The 17,387-nt window shown below is 31.0% G+C and overlaps 1 protein-coding gene and 1 long non-coding RNA gene across 4 annotated transcripts in view; both read right to left on the minus strand.

Annotated features, from left to right (window-relative positions):
* The window catches only part of LOC121132310 (uncharacterized), an 81,234-nt gene that overhangs the window by 4,123 nt on the left and 59,724 nt on the right, over window positions 1-17,387 (minus strand). For 2 of the 3 annotated variants that reach the window (XM_040727697.2, XM_040727705.1), the window contains exon 3: window positions 1,547-1,798. In XM_040727697.2, coding sequence (XP_040583631.1) covers window positions 1,547-1,798 — 252 coding nt within the window. Of the gene's footprint in view, window positions 1-1,546; window positions 1,799-1,902; window positions 2,188-17,387 lie in introns of those variants that run through there. The other variant, XM_040727688.2, reaches the window with a different exon arrangement.
* On the minus strand, window positions 14,386-16,888 carry LOC139904814 (uncharacterized). The gene is made up of 2 exons (XR_011779038.1): window positions 14,881-16,888; window positions 14,386-14,813 (listed from the first exon to the last, which is right to left on the minus strand). It is a non-coding gene; the product is annotated as an uncharacterized lncRNA (long non-coding RNA).

Raw genomic sequence — 17,387 nt, forward strand, 5'->3', positions numbered from 1 at the left:
TTCTAATAACAAGTCATTACCTTCATTTTATCACTCAGCCTTCCCACGGGAAAACAAACCAAAAACACTTCAAAATCAGTTAGTAACAGTTATTCAATTCCTTTAACTATGGAACTATAATTCAATAATTGTTTGGAATAGTTCACAGCTTACAAACAAATAGATCATTCAATCAATCAACGTTTAGCAACGGGGCAAAAACTTTTGTCTTAATTAAAATAGGACTGTGTTAAATGAAAAAAGGTCCATAGTTTGGGGAATTTTTTTTAACTATGCCCTTTTAGAAAGAAGAGTTGCGAGATACAAAAACTATTCTTATGTGTTTCTAAGTGCGTATTTAAATATTGAAAATTCCCCAGAATTGCATTTATAAGGCTTTTAGGCGGGTAAAAATACAGTTGGATGTGCTGTAGTTTTCCCATCCACTTTTTGCACCCTCCTCTTGCCTCTAGGTACCTGTTTTGTTATTTATAATAAGAGGCATAGTATCGTATCGTACAACTATTTCTGAGTAGACTGTACAGTACATACGATATATCTATTGTTTATGTAGAAGACGATTCAAGAATTCAACTACAAGAAGAGTGAACTACTATGCGCTATTTAGATACAAATAAGCTAACTGCTATAAATAAATGTTGATGTAACATGATTTTAAAAAAAAGTTACACAAAATGATTGACAGTCTTACATATATTCAGCGGATACAGTTATTTTATCCTAGTTTTTTTGTTTTTTTAGATAGACGTCATTTGTTAAATCTACAGAAATCTTATTATCTTTTATGGCCCAATTGTGAATACGCATATAAACAAAAAAATAAGTTCTTTGTTTTATTCTTGTGTGATATAATCGAATTTAAATTACATTTGTTGCTTTTAGTTTAAGTATATATATACTAGTGTTGTTACGTACTCCGGTACTCTAGGATTGCCGGAGTACTGACTCATTTACAACAATACAATACTACATTGATATTGGAACGGCAGGCAGCAAGAATGGGGAATGAGCTTGGTGTATTTATTAGTAGTTTTGTTTAAATAGACTAGGATAATGGCGCCAACTTGCGTTTATTTGTAGTGCATTTACCTTTTTTTTTATTACGAAAACTTAATAAATCTGCGCCATCTTGCGGATATTGATATTTCCTCATTATTGATATATATTGAAAATATTGATATATTGACAACAGAGATAGGGATTTATGAATAAACTTGGTTTGCCTCATTGTTCAAGAGAAATATGATAAGTGTTCTTAGGTACCCCGGTACATTAGTAATACTGGGGTGCTGACACATTTAAAACGGTACTCTACTTAATTGATATTATAACTGAAGCATGGGGCAACACTTTTTTATAAAAATAATTGACCCACCGATAACGTAATCTCCCCTAAACTGCACTTAACAACTTTAATATTAGTAATTTGTAGTAAAAAAGTATGGAAAAGTACCAAAATATGGATATATATTTTGGTACCTGAACTAGTACCAAAATATTGATATCGTGACAACACGTAACAATTCATGCCTTTTCTTCTTCTTACCCGATTGTTTTCCTTTAGCCTGACAAAATCCAGCACAAGTATAGCCAGCAATATCTGGATCTACATCTCCACCACATAAGTACTTATCTAAATCCTCATCTGAACAAATGCAGTCACTTCCACCATCGGGTCCTGGTGAGCAAAAGCCACTCGAGTGACCTCCAATTCGACATGTCCATTTGCATATGGACTCGGATATTCCACATCGTACTACGTCACTTCTTCGAACTCTTGATAGAGAGTCCGAGAGGACTGCGAATTGAACAAAGAAAAGAAAATATTAGTATATTTTAGTCAGGATTCTAAGAGTTATTATTGAAAGAAATGAAAAGTTTCTAAGCCTATTGTCCTCCTACCTTGAACAATTTGTAGGGATAAAAATGAAATAAGAATTGCACTTTTCATCTTTTCTAGTTAAGACGTTTCTATCTATTTTATAAAGTTTTTTAAATGGTGAAAGTATTTAATAAAAATGAGGATGTTCACTCTATATTGATTTGGCGGACACTATTCACGTTAATAAACAAACGCAGAAAAGTGGATTTCTCAAAACAAGATTTACATTGTACATATACAATAGAGTAGTAGTGTTGTATCCTCTCTTTGCCTTGTCGTGTATGTAAATACTGAATACATACAGTGTCCGTTAGATCCATAATTAGAAATCTTTCGTTTTCTTAATACCTGTATTACTATATTTGATTCACGAAAATTCATGGGTATTCCCTTCTTTCCGCTCAAAAAATCCTCATAACTCAAACATGAGTCAAAAAAATTATATCTACTATAAGAAATTGTAGGATTTCCCGAAAAAGAATAAACATTCATCATAAGGATATTATTATCCCACAAACATAATAATTGATCATGTATTTTTCAGTGGTCGATCTCTCAATTTCACTGTGGTTTAAACGTTGATTGGTTGACCCCAGGCTTAAATATTGAGAGGAACATCAGTGCTTTACATCTTTTTGGCTCAGTTTTGAGCGTCTGAACGTGAAAGATGTTTAACCATTAAGGGTCAAAATCTGCAAACGCCGTTAATTTCTTCGTTCTTATTTTATTGTTCACCCAAGACTTTTTTTTAACCCCGTGACTAACACTAAAACCAAGTGGTACATCGAGGAACTTATGATAAACTTAGTCTAAATTTAATTGCCTACGAGATTACTTTTTGTCCGCTAGGGGAGCTATTATATAACTATCTACGCAGTATCCATGGATATACAACGGTAACTATGACAAAAAAGTTTGCATACATCTCATAGAAAGATGATGAAGCGACGTCATCTTTGGTACCTTAAATTGGATATAAAACTTTTATCTGAGCCAAGTAGATTTGGCCAAAAAATGATTACGTGGGCTAAAAAAAAATGAGTGAATGAAGAGAAATATATAAGTAAAACATTTTCAAAAATGACAGGAAGAACGAATGAACGGAAAAAGATTGAATAAATATAAGTCTATTTGAACTCGAATTAGTCTCTGATAAGCTGAGAAAAATTATCTACTATTAATTAAATGAAGGATAATCCGCCAGAGTTAGGAAATCTTTACTCACTACCAAGTGGAACATTTCCCCCTTTTTTTATTAGAAGGAAGTTTCTTATAATTTCGATGAAGTGAGTTTATTCAGTCATGAAAAAAAAAAATCCCAGATAACGTAAAGAAAGCCTTTCAATAGAAAAATGTTTCATTGGTGTGTGTAATGTGTATGTGAATCCAATTACGTTTCATATTTGTTATATACCATATCTACGTCTATGTATTTAGAGAATAAGTGACGTAAATCTGTTCCCATTTTATAAAACCTTGAAGACAAAAAAGAAATGAATTCCCTCTTGGAAGATATATTTATTGAACAATAACTTTATTTCTTTCAAAAATATATATCTGAATCATTTTGATTTCCATGTTTGAACCTCTTGGCTATGTATATAATTTTTATTATCACTTTTGTTGTTTTTGATATTTGCTTTCTTTCAATTTAAGTAGTCGTAAATTACCAATATTTATTGTTGACTTCCTCCAGGAATCTTCTATGACGTAGGAATATATACATGTTGTATATATATATAACAATTTGTAGAAAGTTGTATTAGTTGAATCTTGAGTAAACAATCAATTAGAAATTTACTTTATACACATTGCTATAGAGCAATTGTCCTCAAACTGTAGTAAGCGTACCCCTGTTGATACATCAGCTCCCTCTAGTGGTACGTGAAGGACATAGGAGGAGTTAGAAATTGGTATGCATGTACACTCTACACACAATTTATTTCTAAGAAATTTTGCATAAACCTCAACAATTCTATCTATTAAATCAAAAGGTTCTGTTATTTAATACGTTTATTGTTTGAGGGATAGAAAATGCCACGTCAGTAATTTTTTTAGTATCCAAAATCTAAATCGTCATTGCATTTTCATTCCTAGAAACAAGACACATTTTAAATCACAAATATCATCATAGTCAACATGGTAACCCTGATAATTTGAGGAATGTTTTGTGGGAGTGTAGCTTAGCTGTCATGACGTTCCATTTGATCTTCTACATGCAGCTGTTACGAGGGGAGAAGGAAATCAACAAGGCATAGTTAAGAATAGCTACGATTTTGACCCTCAGTTCTATATGGATTATAACAAGGACTTACAAATACAACTCCTCAGGATTACTCTTCGTCTTTTATGAGCACCCATATTTATATCATAGGAAGTTAACTCTTTAGGAATTAAATAATAATGATAGCAACTAAGGATAAAAAAATCACTCTTCAGGCTTGCAACACAAAAAATACGGGGAACCTACAAAGTGCAACCGAATAGCATCACTGCATCACACATCTGTAACAATGATGCGAGATGAACAAAGCAAAGTTAACAATTTAAAACCAATCATAATTCAATTTGATATTTTTTATACTTGTTTTCTCCTTTCTTGAATTTTTGTTCGACTGAAATATGTAATTAGGTCCTATAAATAAGTTCCATTGGGATCAGTCACATGCAAAAATTTGGTTTGCATCCATCTGACGGGGAAAAAACCCGTTTTGATTGATCTCATTCAAAATTGTGTCTATACCGATTTAATTAATAAAAGACGTTATGTGTACTTCCAAATTTTTAACGTTAGTACAATGACGTCTTACCAAGTTAAAAGTATACAATATGTTTTTAATTCCTATAACTGTGTAGGAGACCAAATTGGCTCACAGAGTGAGACCGAAAAAATCAAAAACGATTAGATTTCGGTCCTCAATCTAAAATTAGTATACCCACCTAAATATCTATCCAACTCCATTTAGAATTAATCACTTAAGATTGTACCAAAAAAACTCGGGCATGGTCTTTGTTTTATATACTAATATCCTTGACTTTTTGCATACCGACAATTGCATATAAAGAGTTGTTAGGGACGAATAGTGTTTTAAGACATGTTTTTGAGGGCAAACTACTTTATCTTCATTTCCACTCATTTAAATGTCAAGCAAAGGTGGTTAGTAGTAATGGACAGTCATAGAGTTACCCATAAAGGATCTCGTTTTCGTAATTAATTAATTATATTAAAGCTATTTATTTTGATTTTCGAAAATTTAAATAAGACATCATTAATGTACAAGAGGAACGTTAAAATGTTATCTTCATGGAATCTCCTATTTAAAAAAAAAAGAAAAAGAAATAAATTGATGGTTTTTTCGATCATAATATTAGGGAGATCAAATTTGGATTTACAAAAAAGAGATCAATGTCGATTTAAAAAAAAGGAAAGGAGGGTTTTGGTTAGGATGGTATCGGTTCTTAATACGGGACTTAAAATCGCTCCGATCCCATGTCACGTCATTTACTTATTACACTATGGAACAAAATGAAAGTTTTGGAGCGCCCACAGGCAGAACCCCATATTTATTATAGTGATTTAAGCCGTATAACACAAATATGACCATTAAAACTTTCAACGGACATCTATTAAGATATTTACAAATTACATGTTGGTTAGGTTGCGTGAATATAGCTTACAATAATATTCCGAAGAAAACAATTAATTCGTTTATTATGATTTTTACTAGAATAATTAATAATAATTTAGATAATGAGATTAAAACAAGTTTATAGATGCTTCATATTCAAAATAATTGATTAATTGAACTCATTAGCGATTAATTTGTTTCTGGAATCTTATTCTAATCTATATCCACGCAGCCTAACTTGTTTACTATATATTTTAATTTCTAAATAAATATTAAAAACTAAATTGACCAAAAATCAGTCAAAATCAACTTTTTTAGAATCATTTTTTTAAATGGTCATATTCGTGTTCTATGGCTTAAATAGCAATAATAAATGTGGTTTTCAGCCTGTGGCCAAAATGCTGTTGCATGGTGTTCTCAGTTCTTGTTCCAACATGTTCCAAACTTCAAAGCGCTCTCTACAAGACATTATTTTCATTAAACTTAGTGCAAAGTGTCTTCGTTTACCAATTGAACTAGTTAATTAAAACTTTAAGTGCATTTAAAAGAGGTGAATATTGGTAATTAGGGTTAATTTAAGCATAATAAAAGTTATAGAAGATAGATTTATGATGACATCTATGAGAGGTGATTTATCAAAAGTGTTTTATGGGACGGCTCTTGTGTCCAATTTGGGCGCATCCTTAGAATTTAGGACGGCACAACACAATTTTGTGATCGATACATCCCTAGTTGGTACTGATTTGTGAAAATTTTAAAATGCATTTTATAATATGCGCTCTCTGTTACTTTCCTGGGGTCTTTGGAAGTCCCAGTTTAAAAAATCACTCAATGAAAGACATGTAATAATTGTATATGAAAATAACTCATTGCATACAAATGCTGTGGTTTTTTTAAAAGTATATTTGATAAAATTACTCTGAATGTTTAAAATATGTATGGACTCCTTATGACAAGAATTGCACAATGATTTACAAAAATAACTAATTAAATGTTATTGCATTTTATTCTGTGGAGAGGATATTAATCAATTGTTGAATTTACTTTGAGATTGTCGACTCATTTTTATATTAAATAATATTATTTTCTTCTTTCGCAATAAAATCTCATATTTTTAAACTTTTTTAAATATTAATAGAGCAACAATTTCATTCTTTAGTGGGTAATTAGGATTAATCCTATTAAAGTAAATGCATTAAACTAATTATGGGCTATTTACATACTTTGTAGCATGGGAAAAAAATGCGTAAATAATAAGCATGAATTTACAAAAAGAAATATTTTCTTTGATTAACGCTTGAACGAAGAAGATACTAAGAGAAACACACTAATGTAGTCGGCAATGTGTAGGGCTTATTAGGGATGTAGCAGTTCTAAATAAAGTACTCCTTGTCCCAAATTTTAAGGAAGTGTCTAAATCGGACGCCAAAGGCATCCCAGAGAACAATCCTTCTCCTAAATGACACCGTCATTTAGATATAAGAGCTTATGATGTCATCATTAATCAATATAGACGACAAAGATGCAATTTTTATACAAATAAGAATACTTAGATTAGTCAAGGTTAATAAAAATACAAGGTTCATCGACCTATTTTAGTAAATTAAGGGCATGTATTCAAATTTATTGGGTGTATAATATGATCTTTCAAATCTATAGAATTTATCTATTTCCAATTATATTTATTGAAACGATGAATTTTTGTTACTTTTAAATTGACGATAATTTGTCAAAGAAATCAAAGTATTTACTCCATACACAATTTTGAGAAAGACCATGTTAACTTGTTTTTCTGCTGATAGGCTGTATATTTAATTTCAAAAGAGAAAAAATAAAAATATTATATTTTTAGTACTGTATAGTCCGAATGTAGAATCGGAGTCCAGTAAGAAAAATAAGATCTTTGGATTCGTTACAAATCCATGAATTTAACTTTGTTGTGGGATTTGGCAAGGTTGAAATATGCCTCTCCAAAGTTTTTTAAACATTACATTCTGTTTTAAATTATCAAATTAAAAAAAAAAAAAATTGTTCATAGAGATCTTGATATTTTCCCAGGTTGTAGAGTATGTAAAAACTTTGAAAGACACTGATATAAACTTAAAAGTTTAACATAGAATATGTTCAAAGGCATAAAATTTCAATATGAATGTTCAAGAAGATTATTTGGGATGAACATGCCATTTGATTGATAGACTTCCCAAAAAGATTGTCGAAATAGTTTTCTTAATCATTGGCCCAAAGTTGGAGGAAAGTCCTTACACTTCAAGTCCAAATCAAGTCTCAAGTCTTTGCTCACAAGTCTAACTACTTAAAAAAATTCCATCCACTCCAGTTCAAGTCCTCAGAAAATAAAATATACTTTAAGGAGTATTTTATTTCTACTTTTTAGTCAGTCGAGTAGGGAGTTTATCAATCGACTTCAATTCATGTTTCGAGTCTTTGATTGTGAGATCCATTCAAGTTATAAGTCTTAAAAATACCAACTGGAGTCCAAGTCAATTTGCAAGTCTGGAGTAAAAATCCTCATCTCTGATCAAAACTCAATTTAAAAAGGAACACAATTTATAATGTCGTTTTGTGTTTCATTTGATCCATAAAGGATCTTTGTTCATAGATATATAAAAAAACCAGTTGCCGTTGATCTGTATTTTGTGTTTGAGTTCCAAAGGATTTTGTATGGGGTTTTTTTTTCCTTCAGAATGGATAAACAAATAAATTTATGTATCTATATAACCCTTGTATCTACTATGTATATATGTTTGGTATATAAAAGCTTTAAATGTGTTCGTAAATGGAGCGTGATAAGGATTATTATTCTTATATATAAGGAAAAAAAGAAAAGCTCTTTGTATTATCACATTGCTCAAATACTCAAATAATGAAAGGGCCTTTCTTCCTCTTGACATATTAGGAGCTTAATTTTTTATACATATATACGTTACGTATTGAACGCATTACAAGGTTTTTATACAGGCAATGTGCATTGAGTTTGATGAGGAGCTTAAAATGTACTTATAAGTCGAAGCAAATATATGTACATTAAACCCCCGGAAACTTTAAAACAAAGTGTCGAAACGCAACTGTTACCTTGAGTAGACTCGTAGTCGTACTGTTATTATTTGCCCACGTAAGATGTCGCTTTTATTATTCCACGGATGGCGTGACTTTATTATTCTCGGTCATTTTCCCTAATCACGTTTTCGACTTCTTCTTCTCTTCACCGAATTCTCGTAGTTCAATTAAAAGGCTGAATTCATCGATGCTACGTAGTTACTTATAGTTTTTTGTTAGATGTACAAGCATAGACATTAAAGCGCCCCCTATCCAATCACAGCCTTACATGATCTCAAATTTTAAACAGTAAGAAGAATTCCAATTTTTATCGAAAAATTTAAATTACACCTTTCACTTATTTTCTTGTAATATAGGCTTTTATTTTTTCAAGTTTCATAATCTTTTCAGTCATATTTACCAAGTAACAAATAACTGATTAATTATTTCCCAACCATTAAGTTCATAGACAAATGCTGTCTTCTTAATACAAAAATACCGTTTGGCCCGTTTTCCTCTTTTACTTTTTCTGCAATGCCTTTTTTGGGACCTATATTTTTAGTCTTTAACATTATATACAACTTTAAAAAGCGAAAATACAGTTAAAACCGGGAACACAATCTAGTTTGAAAATACGCTAAACAACGTTGCAACTATCTGCATGTGACCAAAGCACGAACTGCATGAAAAATGAGTCAGGACAGATTCAAAAAGTTTGCTTGGATTCAGAAGCCAAGTTTTGACGCTATTATACGTCAAATAATGCATATGTTGTGTTGAGAACTCAGCTGGTCGAGTTCTCGGATTTTGACTGTATATATTTATATATATTATATGAATAGGTACAATGAATTTACTCATTTTTAACGCTTATGGCGTTGATTTATATTCATCTAAAGACTCTTCCTTCCTGTTTTGAATTTATGCCCAACAAAATTACAACATTTTTAGTCGGATACAAGATATTATATATAAATATCATTGAAATCTATTCATTTTTTCGAGTATAACACATTGAGTTTGGATCAGGCATATTAAGATTTTTTGTTCACTAAAAAAGGATGAACCTCGACTGACTTAGTGTTCGACATATGGGGAACCACATGGTTCAAATGTCACGTTTTTTTAAAGAAAAAATTATATAATTTTTTTGTACCATGCTTCTTATGACATTAAATTGGTACAAAAGTAAACTAAATAAGCTTAACTTCAAGTTTATTTGCCAAAAATATCAATAAATATTATTCTTCAAGAAATTAAAATTTTGTTAATGTGTCTTACTTTTTAAATAGTTGTCCTTATTTCTATAAATGATGTACATATATAACAGACATTGATGGGTATCAAAGTAATATATACAAAATTTAATACCTCTAGGCAGAGCCGGTGCTGGAATTTTTCGTTCTTTCCTATTCTTAATATGAGAGTTTTTGTAATAATAAAAATATGGGCATCTTCGTTTATCCCAAAAATATCCGAGTGACATCCCCTGTTTTTAGACTCTAATACTCCATATACTCCCTGCCTTTTTATTGTCGTATGTATATTCTTATATAGATTTCATGATCCCTTTAACTCAAAACATTACTTTAAAATATGAAAAAATTGCTATTAATCATTTAATTATGAATCAACAGGACCTGTAAGAGCAAGTCGCACACATATTTGACTAATAAACATCCCAGCTAATTATTTGAACTGTTCGAATAGTGTTAAAAACTAGAAGGACATTATTTTGAGAACTTTAGTCAACAAATGTGTGCCTTTAGATTGAGATGTTGGGTGTTTGATTGCTTTTACTTCAAGAAATATAAAGACAACCTTTAAAAACCAAAATTTATGAATTTTTTGCTGATAAAGAAGAATATTTTATTTATCATCAATGAGCCTTGATAGTTTAATGAATATACAAAAATATATTGTCAAGCAACAAATCTTATATAACTTTAAAAATATTACTTTTTTTGAAGGTTTTCTTTTTTTATTATGAAGTTGTATGTCTTCACAAAACGACAAAATACTTTTGTCGTTGTGATCATAAATGAAGAATGTTTTAGACCTTCAAAAAAATAAGGATCCATTTTTGTACTTCAGAGATATTTTCTACAACTCAGAAAAAGATAAAGAAATAGTTGATGTATTTTTGGTATCCGAAAATATCTACCTACTAACTGTATTCCGAGATTGTTGTTTTTGCAAAAGTGACGTAATTGACCATTTTCTACATCTGAGATATTTTCATTAACAGTTTTTTTAATGTATGAGTATATTGAATCAGTTTTGACGTGTTTTTTTCATGATACGCAACATTAGCCAATGAATAATGTACTTTACATAAAAAGTCAAAATACAAATGATTTCTGTAGAAAAGTCCTCCAGAACAACAAATACCATTACACTGATTTTGGACCAACTTTTCTATCTTCTGTGTGGTGCCCTGTAGCTATTGTAAAATTGACACAAATTTCACGTACGTCAATTTTGCATTGTAGTTTTTTGAGACTATGACAGTTACATCACTTTTCACTGATAGAATAAGTCTGAACACTTAGCAGTCATAATATTGTATCTTATTAAATCATTTATGCTATAAAGTAAGAAAATATGGGTTCGTCAATTACGTCACTTTTGAACTAAGCCCACGATTTGATGTTTTTCTCTGTTACTTTTAAGTCGAAAAATAACAAACAATTATGAAAATTTGGTGAAAAAATATTTTTCAAAAAATCACTCAGTTGGCCATAAAACCAGACACTGTATGTTAAAAAAGGTCCTTTTCATGTTTTAGAACCCATATTCCCCATTCGAAGGCAAAAAAATAATTTTTTTTTCTAGCGTAATACATTTTTGACGAATTATACGATTTAAAAAAAAAATTAAATAAGTCTTTTGAAGTATTCAAAATTGTTCCATTCTTTCATTCCTACTCAAAGGTAGCGTTCATACTTTTCTTTTAATAGGATCATGCATGATTCAAGGCACATATAAAGCACGTACATGGATTTACATATAATTTAAATATTTGTACATACAATCGGGTTTTCTTTACTCAGGAAGATTTTATTCTGTGAATACAAATTACATTTTTTTCTTCTTTTTTTTTATACTCCTTTCTCTTATGACCCTTTCATGAAAATGTAATTTCAACAATGTCATTGCGTATTCAAACTTTTCTTTTTGTGGAAAAAAAAAAAAATTATCCATACTTTCACCTAAAAAGTTTTCTATTTTTTTACTTTTTGTATGAAAAGTTTTGCAAACGATTTCTAAAGTTTTATTGTATACTCTCATAATATGTAGCAACCTAGAACAGTTTTTTTTTTTTCAATTTCTGTCTTTAAATCTATTTTTTTAATAAAATGGGATTTTATTAATCACAAATAAACGTTATAGTTTAAAATTAACCCTCTAGATCAGGGTTTCGCAACCTATGGTACGCGTGCCACTGGTGGTACGTGGAAGAATATTTACTGGTACATACAAATTAGAACATATTCTCGTAGTTTGTGTGTTTTTTTACCATTATTGTTGATAATGGCACACTCATTGATTAGAAATGTTAAAGTCGGCACTCCATGTCTCAAAGGTTGCCTATCCCTGCTCTGAATCAAAGCCCAACCCTTCAATATTAGCAGCTTATGTTTTTTACAGACTATGTAAAAATATACTAATGTCTACTACTACAAAACATGAGTACATAAAATATGAAAATGATAGAATTAAAACAGACAAACAAACAACAAAAGTGTCTTCCATGTTTTTGTCCTCATCATCAAGTATCTTCTTACTAAACGTTAAAGGATTGAGTAGAACGTACAAGGCCATTATGGGAAAAGTCGAACAATGTCACAACAATGTATTTCTGTTCTCTATCCCGCTAAGAGGGATCCTTACGGAAAAGCCTACGGATCTTGCAACAGATGCAATAAAAAATTTCCTCAGAGTGTAATCTAAAAGAAGTCTAGCTATTTATGCTTTAGTGCTAACTAGAGCCAATCAAACAGCCCTTGTTTCTGCCCCTTTGGACATTCCAAAAAGTATGTAGGAAAATGAGAACTGGCCAAGGTAGTCACTCAAATTAAAAAGATCAATATTCAAATCAATATGCAAATGCATGAATGACTAAGTTAAAATTCTTTCCGCAGTCCTTACAGAGAGAGTATCTTCAAATCATTCTAATTAACACTTTGAAAGCGCCGTAAATTGAAATTAAAGTAGCCAAAGCTGATATTCACAATAAAAGAATAATAAATTAATGGATTTTTTTGTCTAAAAAGGGACATACCGAGGCCAATATAAGTATCTTAAATTAAATAAAGGCTTTAAACTATAGCTAAAATTCCTGGGTGTCTTAACTCATTCCACATATTTGAATACAAAGCCTATAACTGAGTTAAAAATGTCTAGGAAATATTGGACTGTACAAATATGAAGTAAAAAAGTAAATCGTGATTTTCATTTACTACTTTTTTTGTAAAGGATTGGTATTTATGTTGACTCATCATATATATACTAATAGGTATAAATAGTGTTGTGTCAGTCATTATTTAGGACTCCTGTCCTGTCCAGTTCAGTACTGCATAGCAGTCCTAACAGGTTATAAAATTATGTTCTTGATGACGTCACTCAACTTTATTTATATTTTTGTTTTATCAGTTCTTGTACTGACAGTCTGAAGGACCGGCCCCAGTTCTGAGACTGGACTGGACTGAATAAATAAGGACTAACACAACACACGGTACACATATGTACAATAATACCATTGAAATATAATTTTGAGATCTAGTCTAGAATAAATAATAGTAAAATAGATGATTTAAATGACAAAGTATGTGAAGTCCTCATTTCGATCCTCTATTAAATATTATAATAAAGTATGTGGTCCCTCAACACAAAAGTAACATAGAATGATTTAATTCAGAATTGAATCGGAATTATATTTGGACTCTTGGACAAGTTATCGTCAATTTCTATAAGAAAATTAGTTTGCACCGCAAATTGAAAATTGCATTGTCACAGTGAAATAATCAGGTATTAATTAATTTTATTTGAAAAAAACATATCGGGACAAATTACGTAATATAAATCAAATAAAGATTTTGAACTTTAGTTATACATATGTAATTATTCAGTATCTTAAGTTATCCAAGACATTTGAATATAAAGTATATTATTAATGAAAATATATCGATGAAATATTGGGCTATATCGTGGGGTTACTTTTATTGTTTTTCAGAAAATCTACTCCAAAAAGAAACTACAAGAGGGGCTAAAATCAGTTGTTAGTTAGCCAACAACATATATATGTAATTATTATTCAATAATTAAGGGGCATTGCTCATATCTTAACGAGAGGAAAATTCTAATTCAACCAATTAACAAACAGAATTACTGTTTACGAGAAAATTTCGAAAAGTATTGACCGCTTAAAATAAAATACCGTGTACATTTTTGTGCTCCTGAGATGAAAAAATGTTGGACATTTCTCATTTTCTTTGTTTTGTTCAAGCTTGTATATTTAACTCACCACAATTAGTAACATCTGCAGCAAACGAATTAAAAAAAGTTAATACGTGTACAAGGAATGTTCCAAATGACGCCAAATCGACATTTAACTAGACTTAATAAAATATCTAAAGTATTATGAATCCAAGTCTAAACTAAATCATAAAAGTGATATGAATGCCAAAATAAGTTGCGTGATATGTTAGTAGTCAAATATTCCGCACTTTATTATTTTATGATTCCACATGATATTATAAAAATATTTCATAACATGCTTTATGATTATGATATTTTAAGACAAATACTTCCTACTCATTTTTGTCAGTTGAATATTTATTACTGTTTGCCATACATACATAAAATTATAATTGTACAAATATAAAGCAACAAACACGACCACACAACAGGGTATTTGTGCTAATACTCTAGATTCTAAAACCTAGTTTATATTAAAATTTTGTTCAATAATATTTTTTATTTTTTTACGTTTAATAAATTTTAAAATACTTCGTTTCCTCATTCATGTGTTGATATCTCTCGTACGATAGGGCGGGGCATCTATTGATGAGATTGGCTGCACTTTGCAATTCTTCCATAAAAAATCTTTGAACAGTGTTCATTGTTCCTTTTTTAGTATAATCATACTAACTTGCTTAGGTGGGTTAGATAAGGGGCATGTCCAGTGTAGTCTTGTAAATGAGTCTCAATTTTTCTCTTCCGACCTTGATACACTTTTACTTCGGCTAATTAAGTATAGTAGGTTTCATACTTCTATCTTTTTATATCGATCACAGCAATGTCATGAATTACCTTCTTTATGTAGCTTAGAGGCATCCCAATAGCTAACTGGTTTTGGCTCTCAGTATCCCTCTTCACTAGATGTTCTTCAAATTCATTTCCTGTAATGTCAGAATGTATTTTGCACCATTCTAGATGTACATTTTGTTTCCTCATTCCTTTGATGATGGTTTCCTTAGATTTTAATGCTTCTTTACTAGTAGTAAGTGGATTAAAGATTGCAACAATTGCTGATTGATAATTTGATCTCCTACTCATAAACATCATTCAAACATAACTGCCAAATTATGTAATTTTGATTGGTCTATAGCTCAAACTTGAATATTGAATAGAAAATGAGTGCTGTTCATGCTTTTCATTCATTTTTGAGCGGGTTACCGTTCAAATTGAATAATTATCGGGGAAAATCTTTGAACAGTGTTCACTGTTCCTTTTTTAGTATAATCATACTAAGATATCTTATACACAAGGAACAAAAATAAACCGAAGGTGCAAAATGACAACCACATGATCCAATTTTGACCAAATTTAATTGGCTGAAAGAATACTTCTTTGTTCACTAGGGGCTCTAAGTGTAACATGAGCAAAGAAGGGATCTGTGTAAAGAAAAAAAACAACCAAGTTTATCGAAAAAAAAGGAAAAATCGTTGATGTGTGTTTTTTTGTTCAATATTTAAAAAGTCGCGGGTGTGTGAACATCTCCCTCTAAAAGAAGAATTATCGCCTATCTTTGGTGTCAATTGATTTAAAAATGAATTTATACAATTTTTATCCTTGAATTTAAATATACTTATAATAGTTTCACTACACTTTTTATAGCAGTAATTCAGTTTCTCCCCCGAAAATCATATAAGAGGCAGCTGATGTTATCAATGGTCTTAATTCAGTAGTAGTATATGCCTTGCTTCTCGTGCTCTTACAAAAATCCCATCCCTAATCGTGAGTTACTCTATAACTAGGGTTGCATATTTCCTTATTTATTCGGTCCAGTCTTGTCTTAGAACAAGTCCTATAAGTTCTTAAGGCCGGTCCTGAAGAATGTCAATCCTTGAGACTGTCAGAACTAGAACTAATTTAAAAAAAAGTATTTACGTAGCCAACTAAATATGGATAAAAATTAATTAATTGGGCTTCGTTTAGCTTAAACAAATTCAAGGAATAATCAGGAAAGATGATAAAGGGATGAAAACTATCACAAATATAGAACGAAATAAGTGTGAGTCTGTATATATATATATCAAAAGTATTATTTAAGTGTACCTTATAGGATAATTGTCTTCTTCAAATGATGATTTGAGAAGGGGATGCTACAATGCAAAATGATGAAGATCCCCGTCAAGAATTTTATTACGTGTACTTACATAACATTATAGAACTCTTTATATCGGAAGCTTATTTTTTTATAGCGTACTATACTACTGGAAACGATTCAATGAGAAATGTCTAGATACTGGGTGCGGAGAATAAATATTTACACTTCGTTTTTACTACATAAATCAAGGTTTTTGTGAATGCGGTAAAATTGTTCTGGTAAAATACTAAAAAAACAACAACTAGATGTTCCTATGTGTCTTAGAAGCTGAGAAAATGCCATCTGAACGTGACCAACGAATTTCAGTCCGCGCACTTTTGGACGCTGCAAGAAACCTACGGAGATTGCATTGTTACCATGGGTCCAAGCCAACTACCCAGACATGAACGTGGTGTTTCAGTAGGATTGTGCCCCTACACACGTCCAAAAAGGAAAAAGAAAATGTGCCCCCCTCCCTACTCACGAGATGCCAAACCATTGGACTTCACTTTTCGGGTACATGTTGAGTCCAAGGCCTAAACTCAAGTAAACCGTCAACCAGCACTGGAATACCATGTCGGAGGACTACATCCATAATGGGTGCAAGGCCTTACGTGGCCGTTTGGAAGCCATCATTGCTGCCAAGGGGGGCTACATCGAGGATTCAGGTAGCCAAGACATCATATTAGTTATTTTTATTTGATTGACATACCATATTACAACTGGTTCCTGAAATACACCTCAATAAAGTTCTAGATGGAAAGTGTAAATATTTTGTTGGTGCACTCGGTAAACGAATATATTGTATGTGTATAATAAATAAGTATTGATCGGGGAAAAAATCGACGAAGGAAGTCGTGGCATTAAAAAAGATATTTCACTTTTTATTGGTTATTGAGAAAGTTCATGTAATTTTTTATATGTATTTGCTAGATTATATAACACATATTATAGATGATTTTAAAGAGCATTAGGATATTGCTTTTCCCTCACTTTTTTAAATGAGGTAAGCTTAGTATTCTACTTGATTTCAGGGATATCTTAAAAAATGCACAAATAATCCCTAAGCTACAAATAGAAAAAGTGCCCTAATCACGATTTTGTTATGAGGGGGTCTGGCTGGAGTGACTATATAGACTCGCCATTCATAGAGGGATAGTTACTGCTATAGTAAAAACCTCTGGCCCCCAGTGAGCACATCCCTATACAAGATTAGATCCTTTCACAC

Source organism: Lepeophtheirus salmonis, chromosome 1 (genome assembly GCF_016086655.4).
Source record: "Lepeophtheirus salmonis chromosome 1, UVic_Lsal_1.4, whole genome shotgun sequence".
Lineage (NCBI taxonomy): Eukaryota > Metazoa > Arthropoda > Copepoda > Siphonostomatoida > Caligidae > Lepeophtheirus > Lepeophtheirus salmonis.